The following is a 23,648-nucleotide window of genomic DNA, read 5'->3' as shown; positions in this document are numbered from 1 at the left end:
CTAAGCGACGAGATGGGCCAGGGTGACGAGAAAGACCGTGTTGTGATTAACGTGGGAGGGATTCGACACCAGACCTACCGCAGCACCCTGCGCACTCTCCCCGGCACTCGTTTAGCCTGGCTCGCCGAGCCCGATGCCCACAGTCACTTTGATTATGACGCGCAGACTGACGAATTTTTCTTTGACCGTCACCCAGGAGTTTTTGCACACATTCTCAATTATTACAGGACTGGCAAGTTACACTGTCCTGCTGATGTGTGTGGTCCTCTTTATGAGGAAGAGTTGGCCTTCTGGGGAATTGATGAGACAGATGTGGAGCCGTGTTGCTGGATGACATACCGGCAGCACCGAGAGGCCGAAGAGGCGCTGGACAGTTTCGGTGGAGGACCGGCTGAATTGGGCAACGACGATACGGAGGTAGATTGTTTGGGTGATTCGGCGGATGGAGACGATGAACTTGAGATGACTAAACGTCTTGCATTGGGGGACTCACCCGACACCAAATCTGTTGGGTTGTGGCAACGTTGGCAACGCCGTGTTTGGGCACTTTTTGAAGACCCCTATTCGTCTAAATATGCAAGGGTGAGTGGCATTAAAGTGCCATTGGTCTTTTGGTAATTTGTATTTAATCAGTACCCTGTTTCATTGGTTAATGAATAAAAGTGTGCTGAAGGTAATCACTTTATGAGGTCATGATCATCGATAAAAAATTTGCACAGAAATGAAAGAAATAAGGAGCAACTGGTTGCCTTTCATTGTGTGCGCCATTCAAACATTTCTCTCTTATTAACTATAAATCAATGTTATCATCAACATACTACATTTGTTTTTACCCAGAGAAATGCATGTGCAGAAATGTCTTACCTCTTGTAGCATTGATCGACAGCTCCTATGACTGCTGTGCCACGCGCCATGAGCTCCCTTCCCTGCCACGGGCGTGCTCGTGCACAAATTCATCTCACTGGGAAAACATGAAAAAGAATATATATCATGGAGGCTTTATCGGCACACGATGCTTTGAGATAAGACACACCATGGTTCTTTATTCTGATCAGAATGAGTCACAGCAGTTGATGCCAGATTTAATTATTGGCCTTTATGTGGACCATTTCTTTGGCCCTGTCAGCTATTATAAACATTTTAGTTTAATTGTGTGTGTTTTATAACAAGGGCAATAAGATAAATCTATAAAGGTAAGTTTAGTCTGTACTGAAGTCAGATTGCCTCTTTTGTTTTACTCTTGTTTAATCAGATTGAAATGGTCCAGGGACACTGCCAAGATCTGGCTATAGGCTACTAATGCCGATAAATGGGTAAAGGAATGTCGATGTACAGTTAGAAGTGAGTAGATTTATGTCATGGACCAATAAATAAAATGAACTTGTCTTGTGAATAGAAAGCAACATGCTGCTCAAAGACAGAGGACGAGAATTTGATTAAGTGCACCATCAACATCACTGGAGTACATAATGGCTCACAAAATGTGTATCACTATATTAGTTATAATAAGGCAAGAATAATTTGTCTAAATTAAACAGTCTGAATTTTCTAAACCTGTTGAAGCTCATCAACATTTACTTTTAAGCAAGTAGATTGCTAGGTCGGTGAACACATGATAAATAATAGATCATACAGAAGTTGAAATGTATCTGAGTTGAACAATATGTTGACATAATGAAGGCCTTTGAGGAGCATTCAGTGCCTCATTAAATTTTCTGCATTGTGACCAGTAAACCCTGACATGATTTATAAGTTATTATTTTGAGATTTGTGGTGACATTTTTTCCTGAATCGAATCATAGCAAGTCAGCCCTAGAGCATTTTCATTGCCAGTGAATTAGCAAATCAGTACATTTGAATGAATCAAAAAGTGAGTCATACTGTCCATCTCAATGAACTGTGGCAGAATAAACATGTATCAGATATTCGTTATGTTTATTATTCTCTGAACATGTGTACATGAGAGTAAAGAGAGAAAGAGTTGTTATCCCATTCTCATCTGGCAGATGTTTGTGTCGGGTTCCCAAAGGTACCAGATATTTTCATGTCCTTTTCAAACGAGATGCTGCTCTTTACACTATATATCTTGGGAATAAGTTGTCATGGAAACAGTTTCAGTGCTCTACTGAAACCAAAGTTCGTCTTCCCTGTGAGATGCCAGGAAATGTGCCAAACTCAGGAGAGTTTATGATGATGATCTATCTTCTCCTGTGTTTATTTTGTATTTCATTATTTTTATTATTTTCTTACCATAGGTAAATTATTATTATTATATTTTTAAATGTAACAGTTTATTCATTAAATGATTCAAAAAGGTATATTTTACTAATATAAGTAAAATAAACTTCACTGTAATTAAATACAAATTTAAAGGGGCATCTAATTTTACTTATAATGCTTCGCTACACATTGTCGGACAAAAAGATTAACAAAAATAGCTAAAAATAATAGACCAAACAAACCCCCAAACCATTGCAAGACCTCAACTAGATAAACAGATAAATAATTGAAATAATGATGGATGACTTAAAATACTGTACTTACTACTTAAATCCCATTTACCATCAGTTCTCATGTCTGAGAGCTTTTTTGCTATGTGATACTCCCATGTCCCGTTCTCCCTGGAGGCCATCTAGGCCATTACAGGCACCAGTGGGCCTTACCCTGTACAACAACATGCAAAAGTGTTGGTAATTAATGCACCAATCGATATGTGAATCCACCTACTGACTCATTCCTGGATAAGTCTCATAGACTTCCCGTTTATTCCCACCTTTCCCAATGAAAGAGAAAAGTGGTTGCTAGATTTTTCTATAAAATGATCTTGTTTTGCAGCCTTCAAATTATCTTCTTGTGCTGCCTTCAAAGATTAACAAGTGTTAACTTGTTGTTTTAGTTTCAAAATCAAACAATTTGTGTGAAGAAGTAAATAATATGTAAAAATGTAGGCCTACCTTTATCAATTGCAGGATTATATGTTATACATTTATTATAAGAAAGGTATTTATTGTATCGGCCATTGACCACCCTCTCTTATTGACAGTACTGGTATTAAAAAAACTAAGGTCATCCACTAAGTCTTTTCCAGTATTCCACCAGACTTTATTTAGTTTGTTTGATTTCCTAGATTTTTCTCTTCAGGTGTATTATACTGATTCTTGTTTATGTACCTGCAGAGAGGGAGGATTCACACATTATCACATTCACCTCAACATACTCCCTCCAGCCATGACCTGCCCACCCACTGTTCCCATTACACTCACAAACACTTGCCTGCCTCTCCACACTGTTGGCACAACTAGTCTTCGACAGATATTGAAATAGGCTAGATAGCAACCAGAACCGACCCAAGACAGAGGGTTTTTCAGTCTAATCTGAACGGATAATATTGACTGAATTAGAATCTGAAACAGTTCAGAAAACAATTGTGATTCAATTCAATTGGGATATAATGACATATAGGAAATAGTGGCCAAAAGGAGACAAGGTTTGAGCATTAGCTAGAATAAGTGAATGAGTGTTCGTGTGTGAAAGAGAGAGAGAGAGAGAGCATCAGGGCAGAATATAATTTTATTTATTATTTAGAAATGTGTTTGATATTTGCAAAACCCAGTGAAACATAAAGGGTGGCTAAGAAGATACATTTAAAATGAAAATATAAAAATATGGAGATACAAGGTTTCAGAAGTACAGCAGCGATGTTGTCACAATGTCAGAGGCTTATTGGGATAATCAAAAACACAACTGAAGTAAATTGACAAATTTTCAACACAACCAGGACTATATTAGAAAAATATACACTACAAATAATCAGAAGCATTCTGGCGAAGCTAATGTAACGTTTACCTGTGATGTTATCATAATGCACAAGACGTTTTGTGACAATTTGCTTAATTTTTTACATCACATCCACCCAAACGTAGACAACAGCTGACATAAGTATACCACATCATCGCTTAGTCGTAATAAAAACAGATATCAGAGTTTCAGGAGCTTTCAAGAACGAGTGGACAGGGGCATGCTTCGGCCACCTGACCCAGCAATGACACCAACATGTCTTAAACCTAAATATGTTCAACTTAAAGCTTAAACTGTCATGAATCTGCCTTCATGTCATGTCTATTCTTGGTCTTGAGGCAGATTCATGACAAAGTCTTGTGTTTCATGTGAGAGAGAGATGTTGGCTATTGGCTTTCTATGCTCTCTCTCTGGTCCGTGTCTTTGTTCCCGCCATCTCGTTTCCTCGTTAACCTTCCCTGAGTGTTTCATTACCCGCACCTGACCCTTGTCAATTATCCTGTGTTTGTTTCCCCTATAAAACATCCTCGTGTTCATTGTCCTGTGCTCGTTCATTGTATATTGTACCTTGGTCGTGTTTGCTGTACCTTGCATTTTGTATACAGTACTTTGTTTGCTTTCCTTGTCGGATACGTTTTTGGATTACCCTTGCATCTTGTCTCTAGTTAGTGTTACCCTGTATTTGGTGAGTTAGTCTAGTCTTGTCCTTAGTGTTTTATTTTTTCCAGTCTAGTTAGTTCGTGTCCTAGTCGTCATTATTTTTCCTGTCTTGTTTTACCCCCTCGTGGGTCTTTGTTTTCTGTTTACTATAATAAATTATCTGTTAACCCCTTCATCGCCGTGTCTGCCTGCCATTGGGTTCTTCTCCTCACAAATCGTGACAGAATGAACGAGCCACAACCGAACCCAGCAGGCAGCATGGACCCGGGAGACCGGGTAAAGGAGGCGCACCTCCTCTTTGGCCTCCGGCAGGGCAACACCTATATTTGGGACTTTGCAGACAAATTCTTAGCAACATCTAAACGAGGCTGCTTCACGGAGCAGGAGTTGAAGAGCATATTCAACCGCTGCCTCGCAGAACCGCTCTCCCAGTCGGAGATGAGGAGGCTGAGACCCCTGGGCTTCACGGATCTGGTCAGCTGGATTTGCGATCGGGATTCGCCCCGGGTCTCAGCCCATCCCAACTCCACGGCCCTCTTGGACTCGGGCCCTGAGGGTCGGGTTTTGCAGATCGGGACCGTGTGCCTCTCCTCGCCCTCTGCACCCTTCGACTCCTCCAGCATGGAGCTACTCATGCTCCCCACCGCTTCTCCACAACCGGCTACACCCACCGTGAGCCGGTCGAAGAAGAAGCCGAGGAGGGGCGTAATGTCCAAGCCGAAGCTCCAGCCAGAGGAGGAGACCGGGACTCAGCCCAAATATTTTTTGGGGGGGCGCCATACGAGCAGGAGGGCCCGATCGTCCAGCGGGCCTCCTGAGGTCCAAAGTCCGGTGGTCCCGTCAAGTCCGGTGGTCCCGTCAAGTCCGGTGGTCCCGTCAAGTCCGGTGGTCCCGTCAAGTCCGGTGGTCCCAAGTCCGGTGGTCCCAAGTCCGGTGGTCCCAAGTCCGGTGGTCCCAAGTCCGGTGGTCCCAAGTCCGGTGGTCCCAAGTCCGGTGGTCCCAAGTCCGGTGGTCCCAAGTCCGGTGGTCCCAAGTCCGGTGGTCCCAAGTCCGGTGGTCCCAAGTCCGGTGGTCCCAAGTCCGGTGGTCCCAAGTCCGGTGGTCCCAAGTCCTGCCCAGGCGTCCACTCCAGTGCCAAGTCCTGCCCAGGCGTCCAGTCCTGCGCCAAGTCCTGCCCAGGCGTCCAGTCCTGCGCCAAGTCCTGCCCTGCCGGCCCTCCAGCCGGCGTCAAGTCCTGCGCCAAGTCCTGCACCAAGTCCTGCCCTGCCGGCCCTCCAGCCGGCGTCAAGTCCTGCACCAAGTCCTGCCCTGCCGGCCCTCCAGCCGGCGTCAAGTCCTGCACCAAGTCCTGCCCTGCCGGCCCTCCAGCCGGCGTCAAGTCCTGCACCAAGTCCTGCCCTGCCGGCCCTCCAGCCGGCGTCAAGTCCTGCACCAAGTCCTGCCCTGCCGGCCCTCCAGCCGGCGTCAAGTCCTGCACCAAGTCCTGCCCTGCCGGCCCTCCAGCCGGCGTCAAGTCCTGCACCAAGTCCTGCCCTGCCGGCCCTCCAGCCGGCGTCAAGTCCTGCCCTCCAGCCGGTGGCTCAGCCGGCCTTCCAGCCGGTGGCTCAGCCGGCCTTCCAGCCGGCGGCTCAGCCGGCCTTTCAGCCGGGAACAAGAACAGTTCCACCCAGGACTGCTCCCATCAAGTCCCCGGGGACTCCACGCTCGCGAGCGCCCCCGGGAACTAAGACTTTCCCACCTTATCCTTACCCTATTGGACTTCCTCCCGTGAACTTTGTTGTTCCCCCACCCCCCCTCCCATGTTTATTATTTTTATTGTCTCACCCCAACCCTTTGATTTTGCATGCTTGTTTGCCCCTGATCTTGTTTTCTTTGTTTTGCCTTGTCTTGTCGTGTTCCCAGTCTGCCTTGTCTTGTTAGTCTACCCCTTGATGAACACCTGGAGGTGTTCATTAAAGGGGGGGCTTCTGTCATGAATCTGCCTTCATGTCATGTCTATTCTTGGTCTTGAGGCAGATTCATGACAAAGTCTTGTGTTTCATGTGAGAGAGAGATGTTGGCTATTGGCTTTCTATGCTCTCTCTCTGGTCCGTGTCTTTGTTCCCGCCATCTCGTTTCCTCGTTAACCTTCCCTGAGTGTTTCATTACCCGCACCTGACCCTTGTCAATTATCCTGTGTTTGTTTCCCCTATAAAACATCCTCGTGTTCATTGTCCTGTGCTCGTTCATTGTATATTGTACCTTGGTCGTGTTTGCTGTACCTTGCATTTTGTATACAGTACTTTGTTTGCTTTCCTTGTCGGATACGTTTTTGGATTACCCTTGCATCTTGTCTCTAGTTAGTGTTACCCTGTATTTGGTGAGTTAGTCTAGTCTTGTCCTTAGTGTTTTATTTTTTCCAGTCTAGTTAGTTCGTGTCCTAGTCGTCATTATTTTTCCTGTCTTGTTTTACCCCCTCGTGGGTCTTTGTTTTCTGTTTACTATAATAAATTATCTGTTAACCCCTTCATCGCCGTGTCTGCCTGCCATTGGGTTCTTCTCCTCACAAATCGTGACATTAAACTATCTGGTTCACTTTGTGCCGTTACATTTCTAACTTTTAGTTTATAGTTCTATTTAAGTGGACTTGACACTCTGTTCTAGTTGTTCAAAGACAGATTATTACACGGAGGACATAATAAATAAATATTTTCAGGGAAATTCTCTGATACCCCTTAAAGATTTGCATAAAAGCCAATGTGAGAGAGAAATATTTAAAAACACAAAGATGTTGGCGCTGCTGGTCCAGTGGACTGTTCCCTTCAGACTGTCACCCTGCGATTTTTCTTGTCTCTCTCTCCAATGTACAATCAATATAAAAAGTTATAAAAGGTCATAAAATTAAAAAGTAGACAGTTAGGCTACTCTTTTACATACAGGTGATTTATTTATTCAATAAATGTTTTATTAAGTAAACTTCCTTTTATCCCTAGCGGAGATCTATACACATCATTGCCTAATCATTATTTTATTTACTCATGTTTTTTTTCAAATCTGTGTGCCCATTCACTATCATTTTATGGAAAGAGGCTGACAATTTATACCTTTATGCATGTCAGTCATGGAAAGATAAGAGGACCATAAGACAAAGATACCTGTTGTCAGGTGCGTACCTGTCCTTCTCTTCTTAACTTCCATTAGATCCCAGTGAGGTTTGCACAGATTCTTGCATTATGAAGGCAGAACAGAGCTCAGCCCCAAAGGAAGCCTATACAGTGATTAACATTAATTAGACTGCAATAGCAGAGCACAGCCCAGACCCCTTAATTACTGGAAAGAGAGAAGGAGAGATAGGGTGGAGTACCTTGACACAGTATGCTGGCTAACCTCTTGCACATTCTGCTGAAATTGACCTTCCCACAAAGGAACACAAAGTGATTGACTATTTATCATGCTGATAGAAGGCAAGATCATAACTCACAGGCAGGAAAATACCAAAACTTTACAGTTCCTGAGAGCAGACCTTGATTTGCAAACACTCGGCTATTCAATAATTAAAAAATAAGACGGAAATACAATATACTGTTTGTACGTACCCTGCTCTTCCATCCGTTACTATTTTTAGGACATCATTAATTTCTGATTACCCCCACACACCCTTCCCAATCTCCTCCGGTTCTGTCTGTGAGTAAGTAGAGCAGGACACCCCTTTAAAAAGCTGCCGGGCAGGTGCTAGAGACCCAGCAACTGTGAATAGCCTTGGTATCATGGGCCACGAATATTGGGTGTAAGACCCTCAAACTGGGGCACCTGAATGCAAAGAACTCTGGATTTATGGTGGATTTTTAAAAGCAGGCCGATCAAGAGCAGTCTGAGTCTCCTTGGGCTCCTTATTGTAATTTAAAACTGGCCAGACACTGACTCAAATAAATCTTAATTTAATATTTCATTGAAGAAACACCCAAATCAAAATTGTTAATGAATTCATTGTAAATTTAAAGGCATTTTAAACCGAATAGAATAGCTCTTAATAAGAGTTTGGGGTATAAAAGGCTGGAAAAGGGGCTAGGGGTTCCACTTTAAACTGTGGCAGAATGCAGTTCTGCAACGAAATTAAAACTTCTTTTAAATGCTGGTCTGACCAAACACAATCACTGTTGTATGCTTTGTTTAGCCAAAGCCAGCATCCATTTCTATTAGAGTCTCAGATAACTAGCCTTTCATTTTTTGACCTACAATGAGGTAACATGACTCTCAACCCAAACAATCTCACACAGGTCATTCATTATCTTGAATGCAGGAAATAGAAAATAATCAATAAAACAAGTAAACAATTTATCTGACAAACGAATTGAACACGTACTTGAATTGTTCATTCAGACTGAGACGCATGTCAGCCCCAAATAAATCTACTGCTTAATAGGTTTAACCGGAGGGCAAGTATTTGTAAAAACAGAGGACGATAGCTGATATGTTTTTTTTCAGTGCATCCTGTGATGTATCACTGATTGCAATCATACCACAGTCCACTGAAACACAATCAATGTTTGGTTCTTTGTTGAAGCCAACCTATTGTCTGTTTTCACCAATGACAAAGGTAATATGATTTTCAGCACAAACAGGTTAGCAGAGTTAATTCATTAAAAAGAGTCTGAGGACAATAAAATAATCCACTTTAAAGGTAAACAATTGGTCATGCATGAACGGTATTAAGATTTAGCCACCTGAAGGATTTTCTATAGGTAGTAATGTTGATTAATTGACCCAAAAGTCTGAAAATCACTATTCGTAATACTTCAAGATTATGACGTATGTCCGAGTGCAATGAAATATAGTATACCGTAGAATAAAAAAATAGAGGATGCCGCTTGTTTTAATAGCAAATTGATTAGATCTAAAAGAAAGTAGGCGTTTCATGTAGAAATGGAGCTCATGGCAGAGCACATAAAAAGTACATTTTCAGATTTCAGATTAAAGATAATGAAGACCAAAAAAAGTGAATTGATTTGCACGGAAATTGCATTATTCTACACAAAACAAGCAATGTACACTAACAATGTAAATAGGGTACAATTTGATTTCTTAAGACTTTACATTACAGATTTTGGCATTTTTGGGGATGTCAAGTCCTGTTTTGTTATTTCTTTTGCACAGTAGAAGTGCATTTAGAGTGATTTGTTGATGTATCAACAACAGATGAACTTTACTGTACATTAATGGCATAATAACAATGTGTAATGCACACTTAACCGCCCTCATTGTTCATGTCATTTCCACTGACCAGACAGACTGGGCATTTCAGTGCTTAAGTGAAATTTATTTTGTGGAAGAATTGTGTTACATGGATTCAGTGTCACAGGAAATTACTATGATGCTTTATTCCTCAATTCTACCCTTCACTTGCCTGTCAACATGTTCAGTCTGTTCAGATTTTTAGCACACATAATTTAAAGACATGCTTTGCACACAAAGTTTTCAGTTTTCCTGCGAGTTTCTTATAAAATTGTAAATTGTTCTAATCCATGCAGGTTGCTTCAAATAAAAACGCTTTAATGGAAACAAGTATGAAATAACTTGTGCTATCTCTGTAGCGACTTTCTTGCTGACGCCACTTATTTATTTTTGCTGACATCACTTATTCCTCTCCAGCTGTTGGATAATGTTACCCTAAGGCCCAAAAGCAATTTAGACATTCTTTCAGCAAACTCACTTGTGTCTGAATCAGGTAAGATACACCGACTTTTTGTCATCTAATGATGTCATCCTTTTTGTAAATCCCTGATAAATAAAATTAGGTCCCCCCCTATATTTTTTTCTCGATGAGCATCCTGTGAAATATGCCATACTGCAGAAGCAAAATGGATTGTGAATGGTGTTTCATGTCTATACACCTGCTAATGCACTGTTAACTGATGACATGTGCTTATGTAAGAATGTGGAAAGAGGCAGAGTGAAGTGGATTTCCTGTTGCCTGAACACATATTAGATATTTAAAATGGGTCATTCTGAACACCAGACTAAAAACAAAACCACCAAAAAGCAATGATCACTTTGAGAAAGGTTTAGCTATTGAGCTGCTGGCCTTATATTAACACAGTCCGTTTTAAGATCAATCAAGTTGGCTTTTCTGTAGTTGAACATTTCCTCCATCAATGTAACCTGACCTGTGACATTTATTGTCTCAATAGTGTTCTTTGAGGGCTGGATTTCTGACCCTCATTGCCAGCTGGCAGCCCAGGAAGAGGCACTTTGGAGATGTCCTGCTGATGCATAGCACAAAAGGCCATGCCTAAAAGAGACATTAAACGATAACCATGAGTGATCTTTTAAAAAAGATACTGTAAAATTACATTAGTGTTCTCCGAAAGCACTTACAAACGTTTGGCTGTGCACAACATAAAATATATTTATGTTCGAGCTCCAAAAAAGAGATTGATTTAAAATTATATAACAACGTGTATAATGTTTAAAATGAAAATAAACAATTGACATGTTTGGATTGGCCAAATAATCTATATTGGACCTTTAACAAACATTAATGTCTTTAAGGGACAATTGAGATTTATTTTCTTAATATGTATGATACTTTGAATATAAAAGGGATAAATTGCTACCTCTCTCTCCCGCTAGTGCCCTCTTTCCATTAATCTCAAATCAGTGGAGATGGCCAATTATTTCTGCTTCGAACAGATGAACTTCACTGTACATTAATGGCATAATAACAATATGTAATGCACACTTAACCGCCCTCATTGCTCATGTCATCTCCACTGACCAGACAGACTGGGCAATCCAGTGCTTAAGTGAAACATTTTTTGTGGAACAATTGTGTTACGTGGATTCAGTGTCACAGGAAATTACTATGATGCTTTATTCCTCTACTCTTCGCTTGCCTGTCAACATGTTCAGTCTGTTCAGATTTTGAGCACACATAATTTAAAGACATGCTTTGATAACAACGTTTTCAGTTTTCCTGAAAGTTTCTTATAAAATTATAAACTGTTCTAAAAATGTTTTAATGGAAACAAAATTATGAAATAACTTGTGCTATAATTCACCCAAAAATTTAAATTCTGTCATCATTTACTCACCTTTGAGTTGTTTCAAACCTGTGTCCATATCTTTGTTCTGATCAACACAGAGAAATACATTTAGAAGAATGCTTGTAACCAAACGGTTCTTGGAATCGATTAAATTTCTTTGTTCTGTTGAACACAATAGAAGATATTTTGAAGAATGTAGGAAAGCAAACAGTTCTGGGGCACTCTTGACTACCATTGTCATTTTTCCTTCTAAGGTTATCACTGGGGTCCAAGAACTGTCTGGTTATAAGCATTCGTCCAAATATCTTTCTCTGTGTTCAACCAAGCAAAGAAATGTGTACAGGTATGGAACATCTAGAGAGTGAGTAATTCATGAGATAATTTTCATTTTTGGGTGAACTGTCTCTGTAAGTGCCCAAATACTATATTAAGATTGTTTTTATTGGCAGTTTTTGTTTGGTAGTTTTAGTTTTCATGAAATGTTTTAGTTTTCATGAGAACCAAAATAAAGTCTTCACCAACAGCAACTTCATAATTAATGCAGGAACCAATGAACTGGCAGAATTCATGCTTTTTCTATAAAGCACAAGTGGCACCCAATTGGACTGTCTAAAAATGAAATCACAGCAGTGCCACAGCCATACACAAAATACTTCCCCACAGACACATGAAAACACATGAATCCACAAATACAGACGCAGTCCCAAATGTGAGTGCTCGCAGTTAGCGTCTGGTTATATAAGAGAACGTGACACGCTTTGATCTTCATGAAGAGCGGTACAGCCAGAGAATGAGAGTAAGAGGTGATATAAGGGAGAAGAGGTGGTGTGCTATTTCTGAATGAGCTTCTTCCCTCATTGCCATTTTCATTTTGCCATGAAGTAAACAAGCTTTTCAAAGGCTTTCACCAAGCATTTCTAATCACAGAATTCGTTAAAAACCTTGTTATTTGATCTTTATTTTTTTTAAACTCGTGCCATAATCAAGCAAACAGCATATGTGTATTTGTAAAGACTTAAAGTTAGGATATATTTCATGTACAATGCATGACAAATCACAGTTTAACCCTGGGATGAGCAGGTAACATGATTCTCAACCCAAACAGTCCAGCAAGGCTCATTCATCATTGTGAATATGCCAAAGAGAAAATAATTAATATCACAGGCAAACAACTATGCCAACAAAGCCTTTGAACTTGAAAATGGCATGAATCACTCATTCGGATTCAGACTGTTCAGCTGTTAGCCCCACAGACATATACGCATTATGTTGAGATGGTCATTGTGAACTATAACCGCTAATGGAAACCAGGCAATTTCCTGAACTTTTATATGCACTTAGTTTAGGTATTATTTGATTGATATTTGTTCTTTACTCTAATAAACCTGGGTACTCACTGATCTTGCGGTGTTGCAAGAGAGTTTCACCTATGTGATTTCAAGTGTTGCTCAAGCTACTGTAAAAGACATCAAGCGTGGGACCTACTGTAGGAGGCTCACCCAAGGCCATGTTATGCAGACCATTCTGTATACCTGTAAGAAATTGCAAGGACACAGTACGAGGGAAATCATTTTATATTTCATAAAATATATCTTACCCAGCTCTGTGTGAAGTGACAGCTTGAGGATATGTTATTTTTTGTTGAAAAATCAAGTGTTTATGATCAAATGGAAAAATAATTGCCTGTTCTTAGTGAGAAAAATATGGAACTATGGGTGTTATTGTAGGCCTTAGGGTGAGAAGGGCACTCAAAACATAAGGTGTGATTAATAAATAAATAAAAACGTAATTAAATGAAAGAAAGGCCAAGAGATTCTTCATAACATTACAAAGTGTGTTGTGTTGATGTTTTTTTCTAGATCAAGGATACATTTTGCAATAAGAGAGGCTTTTTGGATAATACTTTAAAGTCCTGACCTCAATTTAACTCTTGCCCCTATGAAAAGTTGTTTTTTAATGGATAGAAATTAACATTGTATGTTTTCCCCCCCTCTGTCCTCTCTTTCTCCCTTTCTCTCTTTACTGCAGTGGGTGGCATTTGCTTCGCTGTTCTTCATTCTGGTTTCCATAACCACGTTCTGCCTGGAAACGCACGAGGCCTTCAACCCCATCATTAACCGGACGTATTTTAACCCGCATGACAACAGCTCCAGGATTAACCAGGAGACAGAGACAGTAGTCTACCTAACCTACATAGAGGGTGTGTGTGTAGTATGGTTCACCTTTGAGTTCCTCATGCGTATCACCTTCTGTCCAGACAAAACAAAGTTCATCAGAAATGCCCTCAACATCATAGATTTTGTGGCCATCTTGCCCTTTTATCTGGAGGTGGGTCTGAGCGGGTTGTCCTCTTCGGAAGCAAAGGACGTTCTTGGGTTCCTTCGAGTGGTGCGTTTTGTCCGGATCCTCCGGATCTTCAAGCTGACCCGACACTTTGTGGGGCTGCGCGTACTGGGACACACTCTCCGTGCTAGCACCAACGAGTTTCTCCTGCTCATCATCTTTCTCGCTCTTGGAGTGCTAATCTTTGCCACCATGATCTACTACGCTGAACGCATCGGTGCCGATCCCAACGACCCACGCGCCAGCGAGCACACGCATTTCAAAAACATACCCATCGGCTTCTGGTGGGCCGTTGTGACAATGACCACACTGGGCTACGGAGACATGTACCCTCAGACATGGTCGGGCATGTTGGTGGGAGCATTGTGCGCCCTGGCGGGTGTATTAACCATTGCTATGCCCGTGCCCGTCATTGTCAATAACTTTGGGATGTATTACTCTCTAGCCATGGCTAAGCAGAAGCTACCAAAGAAAAAGAACAAACATATTCCCCGTGCCCCACAGCTGGGTTCACCCAATTACTGTAAGTCAGCCATGAACTCGCCCCACCTCAGCCCGCGAAGTGAACATTGCTCTCTGGTTGCCCAAGAGGAGGTTTTAGAAATGAACAGAGCAGGTAAGAAATGTGTCTGACTAATGTCTACCTGAATTAATTGTTTGAGATTAAATTTGCTTTACCTACCCTTCCAATAAACCATCTTTATAGACGTGACTTATCTTGAAGGCTGAATTCACACATGTAAACTGTATGCAAATCTCTCATTTGGGATTCATTCAAATGCAGCCCAACCATCTGGAGACATTACAAAATCTCATCACACTGCATACTGTTCTGCCTATTCACACAGACAAGCCAAGAAACAAACATACAGAAGCGGCTTCACCATGGCTGCATAACAACCAATACCCCATGCATCATTCTTTATGTCTATGTTTTCCATCAGACTCCTGTGAGGATAAATTATATTCACTCAGACAAACAGGAGCACGCTTATTCAACTCGCCTCTGTATTTATTGATTGCTTTGCCTTATTTATAGTATAAGCGTGATATTGCTTTTACTACGAGGCCAACCAGGTTAACAAGCTCTGTGGCTGTCATGCCATTCTCCCAGTTATCATCGTATCATCATAATATAATAAGTATGCATGTTTTCTTTTGTTTGGTACATTTGTTATGGCCCCTTGAAGAGGTACCACCACACTTGCATACAAATATCACAGAAAGAGTGGCTCTGAGCAACGTAAAGGAGATATTTCACAATTTATTCTGTATGCAGCATTCTTACAGGTATGTACTGTATGTAAGTGCTGGTGAGCAGAGGTGTAAAGAGTACCTAAAAACCATACTTAAAAGTACAGATACCTTGCAGTGAAAATGACTCCATTACAAGTCACAAATTCCAAAAACGACTTGGGTAAAAGTCTTCTGTATCTGAGTACTTTAACAGTACTTAAGTATTTTACTCATACTGAATGTAGGCTCAAAGCAGCGATAGTCCTTCACACTTTAGAGACGTGTCAGTGATAAACAAGAAACAGTTGATTTGGAGAGCAATCGCAAGAAATCAAGGTCGACACCATAGCTTACATCTAATACAAACACCCAAGTCTCAGTTAAGATCAAGTGCCTATAAGGAAACAATCATCCTTCAAAAAGGTCTCTTCAGTAAAACGGATAAATAAAATGATGTTACGTAAAAAATGACAAAAGTTAAAGCCTTTTTGAACAGGACATGCTGGTTTTGGGCTCATCCCCGGCTGCAGTCACGTCCTCTTCCCACATAAAACATCAGCGATGTCAACTACCTGACAATGCACCTGCATTCGTAGAAAGAAGCCATGTTGACAAGTTTCAGTAAGTAAGGGCAAAATGCACAAGATATAGTACTTTCAATGCCCTGTAAACGATAATATTGCTTCTTCTGTAGCAGAAAAAAATGCTGCACAAAAAGATAAGTGCGATGCAGAATGTAATGTGTAATTGCATTAATGTGGTGGAGTAAAGAGTACATATACTTTTTAAAAAATGTAGTCAAGAAGAGAGTAAAAGTTGCTCAAATCTTTTATACTCAGTACAACTACAATGTAGCCAAAAAGATACTTATGTTCAGTAACTAATTGCATTTAATCTAATACTTTACACCACTGCTGGTGAGTGCCTTCATCTGCAGCATGCTCAGATATAGAGTCAGCCTCAACGTCTGATCACCATGGTTGAAGAATCTGAGTAACTATGTCTGACTTTAGGGATTCCCCCATTATAAAATTATTATTAAGACTTTGATTGGGCTTGTAGTTGTGAACATATGTGCAAACAAGGGTCTCTTCGGGGAACCTGAGTGTTAGGACTCTCAAGTAGGCCTTTAAAGTTGTGTGTGTTTGCCAGGGTGGAACAAGCTCATAATTTTCCCAGGCCATGCACACACAACAATTCATAGTTTGCATGACTCAGGTACTGTATGGCAAAGATGTAAGCCTATGCCACTTTTACCTATGTCTGTTCATTTATAAACCAAGCTTTCTCATAATGGAGAGACTAGAGAGGGTTGTGCTTTCTGTTTTCACACCATCTCTTTATTATTTCATTCTTTGTTTTCACACTGCACTGGAGCCTGTTGCTATGGCAACGGTGTCCAAGCAACGGCACAATAGGATTCGCATTCTGCAATGAGCTGCAGTCATTCACTCGCCGTGCACGACTTCTGCACAGCCTAACACACACACATGGGTATATGCTGTAAGAAAATTGCAGCATATCAATACAAGCCGTGCTGTTAAATGGTTCTTGAGTTTTTATGGATTATATGTCTCTGGTTGTTTTTAGGTATAAAATGCATCTGTGTACACATCCAATATAGATGTGAATGGACACGTGATGGACAATAAATCCAATTAAACTTTATTCTCCATGGCCATTAGTGTAAATAGTTCAAAATTAATTTCTCCCAGTCTCTCTCTCTGTTACTTAGCAGATTCTTCAAAATTTTCTTGTAAATGGGTTTGCAGATGACTCTGTGCAGAGAACCACACTTATCAGCACATTTGTGAAAGCATCTGTTGAATTGGCCACAATCACATAGCAACATAGCAAACATTCGGCTACGTGATGTTCTGTGAGATTAGTAACCATTCTGTTCTCTATAGACTATATCCTTCCCTATTTTATAGTTACTGCTAATTCGGAGGTCTATGAGTTGTGTAATTATCATTGTTCAGATATAGCTCTATGACTCACATCCAGCATGATCTTAAGAGCTCATGGCACATTTACTAAGCTCTGAAGATATATATAAAGTAGCTCAAAGATAATACATCAAATTTGTCATATTTATAATTCATAAATCGATAGAACAGTGTATATTATCTATACTTGCACATTTAAAGGAGTAGTTAACCTTAAAAATGAAAATTCTGTCATCATTTACTCACCCTCTTATTATTTTAAACCTGTATGACTTTCTTCTGTTCCAGAACAAAAAAATAAGATATTTTGAAAAATGTTGGTAACAGAACTTTTCATTTTAAAGGTGAACTACTCCTTTAAGACAGCAGGCTGAATTCAGGTTCCTGGTCACTGCATAGACAATTGCATTAAAATGCTGAAGCGAATCTGCGTAATTCTTGTTCTGTGTGCATGGAAATATTTTACAGTAAACAGAGCACTGAATCATGCGGTCTGAAGCATATTTTACTGTATTCCTCTAGACCGGATGATTGGAACAATTAGGATGAAGAGAGACAGAATCAAACTATGTGAAGTCTGGAATGCAGCTAGAAGCCTCTTTTCTTTCAGCAGAAAAGGGGCACCGTCTTGAATTGCCATCATTAGTTATTCATGTACTGGGTTTAACCAGACACACACATACACACACTGTGCAACTGCCTAGTGACCACTTCTGAGCTATAATTATATATTTGATTTAAACCATAATGTGGCAATATAATTAATATATATATACTTTTTAAAAATGGTAACCTAATTCTGCAAAAATCGCTGTCAGCTAGGTCCCTTCTGCTCTCATAGCACTAAGGGGATTTCCAACAAGTGATAAAGATCTGTTAAGTAAGAAAACGTGCCTCTTTGATCATGCCTCTAGTAAGTGCAAAAGTTAACTTTTTTTCATATTTGTGTATGTACCTTGAAACGGATATCCTGAAGTGCTTCTACTTTTTGGTTGTTGACGTATGGCGAAGTGTTTGAATAATAAGACTCACGTTGTTGATCGTAATGCTATGTGCATCCTGAAGTGAAAGCCTTTTTTCCCTATGGCTCCGGATGTTATAGAGCTGGTAGAGATTTTACCTGAGGTTTACCGTGTGCATATACCCCATAATGCTCAAGTGAGATTCCTAAAAGTAGGGAGGGTTATGCTCACTTTCATGACAGTGAGCATAACACTCCCTACTATTAGGAATTTCACTTAAGTTGTCAAAAAAACCCTGTGAAGTTCACTGCAAGAAACTATCGGGGGCATTTGAATGTACACTCGCATTTGCCATTATCAAAATCTGATAAAAATGTACTGTATTTGTCTCTCCCACTATAATCAGACCATAGATATCACAACAACTGCATACGCAAATATGGCAGATATGCATGTACACTAATGACTTTAGGTCTCAAAATGATTAGTCAACAAAGAAAAACAAACAAAGAGCAAGAACATAGGTGAGTGTGAGAGGGATGCCTGTGTTCATCTAACTATACATAAAGATGAGTCACGTCCTCCTCCATCCTGCTTGCAGACTCTACAGTACAAATTATTGCATCACTTCACAACAGTGTGTCTGTTTTTAAAGGGTTGGGTGCTGTCTGACAAACGCACACTTACACCCCACACAAAAAAGATGAATAAACACAACAAATTATCTGAGATTCATACACATATCTGAGTTGCATTTCACAGTTAAAGAGCTTCACAATACAAATAACAAAACTTTGTCCCTTTTCAGAGGGGATTAAATCATTTCTTTACATTTCTTCAGACACTTTACACTGTAGGCAGTCTACAGACCGAGTGTGTGTGCTGTACATTTGACTATCTGTCAATCGACCATAATGAAATGTAGCCATTACCAACGAGACTGGCATCCCATTTGAGTAACCGCAAAGCTGAACCCTGTTGTACTCGCTGACAGATGTTCTTTAGTTGACAGTAATACGTTAGCAGACACGTGCTTGAATCAGTGTTGGAGATACAATGGAAAATCCAGGTGGGAGAGTTCTTTCCCCTGAGGAGTTTTGGCACCGCTCCCCCTTCTCACCGCTCTGATCGATGAGGCATAAATCGAGTGAGCTCGAGCTTTTGGCTGCCAGAGAGCTCACAGGTGAACAGGCTGCTTGCCATGAGCTGTTTCTATATATTACTCATTGGCCAGAGGCTATAATTCAATGTTTCTCTTTCATTCTTTGGAGCGGTACCAGAGATGCACCCTGCTGTTTGGTAAAATGCGGTGCTACAAATAAACGTTTCTGTCGGCTTCTTTAATTGTGCCTTTCACGAGAGAGGTTTCGTTTTTGGGGTAATTTACTTCCATAGCAACTTTTGGGGATATTTTATTTTAAGGATGTGAATTTATCCCCTATATCTTCTTGGTTTCTGACACTACAGCATGTGGGTCAAAGCCTAAGATTCATGTTCTTTAAAACATTCACAAAGAGAGATTTATCTTTATTGTTTATTGATTTTTTTACTTTTTGCTGTCACACCAAATGACTCATTTCGTCGCCTTTGAAGTGTAAGGTTCCATCTGACATTTTTGTCAAAATTATGTTTTTAACATATTCTATTGAGGAGTTTTTATTTTCATATTTATAGACACAACAGTAGCCAGCAGTGCTAGCTTCCTAATTCCTGTTTACATGAAACCCCATGATGTGATTAATACCTTACGTGTTACAATGTAAAGCCCCTAAGGCCAAATAGTCAACAATGTCAACAGTCTAAATTACAACAATAAACATTATCATGATATTTCAGCAATACTCATCTCTAGAAGGAAATTTCACTTGTCCCACCTTCTGTTCAATGAAGTGTAGGTCCGATTACAGTAGCTGCTTTCTGTCTAAACAAACAGAAACCAACACATTATTACAACACTAATCTCATGTACAAAAATGTGTAAGTTATTTAAAAAATGTAACAAAATTATAAGTAAATTGTTTGTTTTGTGGTAAATATATTGCTTTAATTCATGTTTTGCAGATAGAACCTTCTAAACAAAAAAGTTATTTTCTTTAGAATCAGAAGGTTCTATCTGCGTTTGACCTGTTCCAAAAACCCACACTTACAAATTTCAGAAAAAGTTGATTTTGTACATTTGTAATGCATGTAGGGTCTCCTTTTCATGTATGAAAGAGATTTGTTCCCATATCATTTTTGCTATAGAAAAATTCAAAACTTTGAAGCTCAACATCTCAACTACTCCGAATGCAGATAGAACCTTATAATTCTAAGGCGACGATTTACTGTATACTTGTCAACTGCCCCGATACGACATTTCTCCACTGATACTGATAGCTGATTATTCAGACTGATATCCTAATTCATAATGTTATGAAATTCATACAATAGTATAATATAAAACATCAAATTTTTTTATAATGATCTCTAATCATTAAATCTAAGGAAAGTCCTCCAAAATCCTGTAAAGTCAGATACAAATATTTGCGTGTATGTTGCAATCTATCTTATCTACAGTATGATGCACCATAGTTGCATGTTTTTCTTAGCCTGTGCTAATGTGTTTAAAGATTCCAAAGTGAACGGCGAGGCAGCTAAAGCAGCACTGGCCAATGAAGATTGTCCCCACATAGATCAAGCCATTTCCCCCGAGGATGGGCAGATCTTCAACCCCAACGACCCGCGGGGGGACACTCCGTGTTTTCTGCTGAACGTCAGCAGGCGATCTACAAACACGGGCACCAGAGTGAGGAAGGGTATGTGACTGCAAACCTTTGTGTCTACACAATGTCATACAGTATATAAAGCACACACGCAATAAGGACACAGTGAGGACACAGTGAAACAGCATGACATAAACACATGGACAGTCCAAACATACAGACAAGCAGAGCGCGCCCACAACAGACAGTCTGTAACTATTGGCGTTTTCATCACAAAAGAGATACTGATGTATCTATGTATGTTAAATTCCCCACAGGCACATTTTCATCTCAGCCGTGTCAGTAGGCGGACAGATTTTATCTAGTGTTTACAAATAAGCAGACCTAGACATTACTTACTTTGGCTTATTCCTATTGGCCAATAGAGAGCTACATTCATTGTTTTACAAAAATAAAAATAAATCAAATAAATTAGCACTAATTTGTTAATTAATTTAACTAATTTAATTTAACTTTTTTATACCTACATAAGATGAGGCGGATAAAACTGAAACCCTCCCCTGCACGCTCAGATCCTCCCACAAGTCACTTTTCTCCAACCCTCTTCTCTTTTAACATATCGTAAATAAGTTTTATTTTCCACACCACGCTGTATTATGTCAATGTCATATTAACACACATACAGCTGCCTCTTGGGGCCAACCTTAATCTTCCCTTTTTTCTGTTTTTTTTGTTGTTTGTTTGTTTTTACTTGTTTCTTATGCCACTGTACATGCCTGTGGTCCGTTTCTATGTTTGTACCTCCCTCCACCTCCCCTCTTTCCCATATTCCTTATGCTACCTCCTTATGTTCATAGCCGGAACGTTCTCAGGGAGGTCAGGGGCGGAGCCGGCCGGCCCGACGCATGACCCGCAGGGTTACCCACTGCTGCAGCTAGGCTGGGCGCACAGCCCAGAAGACGGCCATGCCAGGGTCAACACCTGATATCCATTCCTGTTTTGCCGTCATATGACATAGCCTTCGAATCGCAGCCTTAGAACAATTCAAGCCCCTTACACACTATGTAGCTTTACAGGCTGTCAAATATTGTGCAACATGTCAGCAAATATAGTGATATAAACACCAACATACCTTCCACACAGTGTCTCATTGATGTAAAATAATTTGAAACCTGCTGGATAAATAGACTTAAGGGCAGATGGCCAACAAAAACGCACCCAGAGTGAACAACAATAATACCGCCAACAGCAAACAAGGCCATGGCCACATATTTATAAATCATATTCAAAAGAGATTATGTCGCCTACTACCATCCTCCAAAGTGTTACCGATTTGTCACACGAGTGTGTCTTCATTTTCCAACCAATAGCACTGTCTGTCTGTGTCACATGACATGTTGCTCTATGTGAGCATGCTCTGTTTGACTCCAAATCCTACCCACAGGCAAATGCAGCACAAGTTGGTCAACATCATCACCAGGCAGAACTAGACACACTGTTCTCAACCAATATGTCGTTTTATTGTCTGAGATTACCTTTGTGGTGTTTTTATGTGTACATTTATGGGTATGTGTGCATGTAGTAGTGCTTTTTTGGAGTGCGTTTTTTTATTTCTGTAGCGTTATTTTGTGCATGTATTGGGGTGGTCCTGCGACCCTGCTGCACACTCTGTCCTGATGCCTGCATGGTATTGGAAGAGAAGGTGAAGACTTGGATTTGCAAACTGGCAAAGAATACATTAGATAGAGTGCCTGAAAGTGCCTGAGGCTGACAAAAAAATATCAGAAGATCAGTTTTGCCTTAATTTTAGATTTTTAAGTTTGAACGTATAGATCAACGAATCTGATCAATTCAAATGAAAGCTTCAATATTTTGCCTTGCCATCCACAGCCTTCGCTGCTCTCACTAAAGCCAGATTAATAAACTGCTCTCTTCGTGCATGCCGTCACAGAAATTGTATGCAGTTTTAAACCCTTTAAATTTGACCCATAGCAGCAACAGCCACCTATGAAAACATGGTGTGGACCAAAATTAAAAGGCAGACCAATCCGTTGTGTCTCAGCAATTGCCATGTGCACATTTCTCTCTGCCAAACCAAGGTTATCAAAAGTCCCGAAGCCTGGGCACCATAACCAGCCAGGCCCGAACGCTGGCCAAGGTGGTATCGATGTCCACCAGGTCCTGCGGCCCACCTGTTCTCCTGCGGCGATCCCATTCTCCAATCCCCTCCATTCTCTAATGGTGCTGTAAATAGAGCTGTCTCGCTGGGTCTTCCTCCTGCCCTGCTGCCTTCTGTTCTCTGCAGTGTTTCATTTGGTCTGGTCTGTCTTGTTCTCTGGTCTGTGTGTTCTGGAGCTTTGATTTTTTGTCTCCTCCGCTCATTTTGCTTGGTTCTTGTCCTGCCAGCGCTCCACCCATACAATGCCATCAGATGTCCAAAAGATCTCAGGGAAAGTTTTAAGGAATCCCTACTTTCAATTGCAGGGGTTCAATCGTTAAAGAACTGGGATGCGAAAGCTACACCCTGCTTAAAGAGCACAATATTGTTGGAGGGAGCATTTCAGAACTTACATTTATATTTGCCTTATTTTTAGTGTCGATTCTCACATATAACTCAAACCACAAGAGTTACAAGACAATAACCCTTTTATTTGCCTTTTTTAAACTTAAATTTGACTTCCCCTTTGCTCTAATGGAATTATCTTCCCCTATCTCTTCTTCTCCTCTTTTAATAAGACCCCCGATAGGAGTTTTTAGGAGCCACAATGTTCTCACTTTAAAAAGCAACTGAACTCCTTCAAACCTCATTTTCTTTACTTCTGTCTACAGAAAATGCCTCTCCTTCCTCTCCAGTTCTTTCATTCTCTCTGTAAGTTTCTGTCCATGTCTCTTTTCTCTCTTTTCCCTTACATTAGCAACCCAAGTTTGCGCCATAAAAATCAATAGGACATCTGATTTAGCTCATTTCCTCTTCAT

General features: G+C 40.5%; 1 protein-coding gene across 2 annotated transcripts; it reads left to right on the top strand.

The window, feature by feature from the left end:
* Nucleotides 1-22,911, top strand: kcnc1a (potassium voltage-gated channel, Shaw-related subfamily, member 1a; the record flags this gene model as incomplete). 2 transcript variants are annotated; one of them, XM_079464660.1, is made up of 4 exons in its annotated part: nucleotides 1-582; nucleotides 13,509-14,439; nucleotides 20,580-20,765; nucleotides 22,772-22,911. In XM_079464660.1, 4 exons carry the CDS (start codon nucleotides 13-15, stop codon nucleotides 22,909-22,911), a joined length of 1,827 nt encoding a protein of 608 aa, XP_079320786.1. The 2 variants fall into 2 exon arrangements, with proteins under 2 accessions (XP_079320786.1, XP_079320785.1); XM_079464659.1 differs by lacking the exon at nucleotides 22,772-22,911 and adding an exon at nucleotides 21,530-21,657 and having other exon boundaries at nucleotides 13-582.
* Nucleotides 22,912-23,648: the final 737 nt, after the last annotated feature.

The sequence above is a fragment of the Barbatula barbatula genome (genome assembly GCF_947034865.1).
Source record: "Barbatula barbatula genome assembly, chromosome: 1".
Lineage (NCBI taxonomy): Eukaryota > Metazoa > Chordata > Actinopteri > Cypriniformes > Nemacheilidae > Barbatula > Barbatula barbatula.
This window is presented reverse-complemented; position numbering and strand designations above follow the sequence as displayed.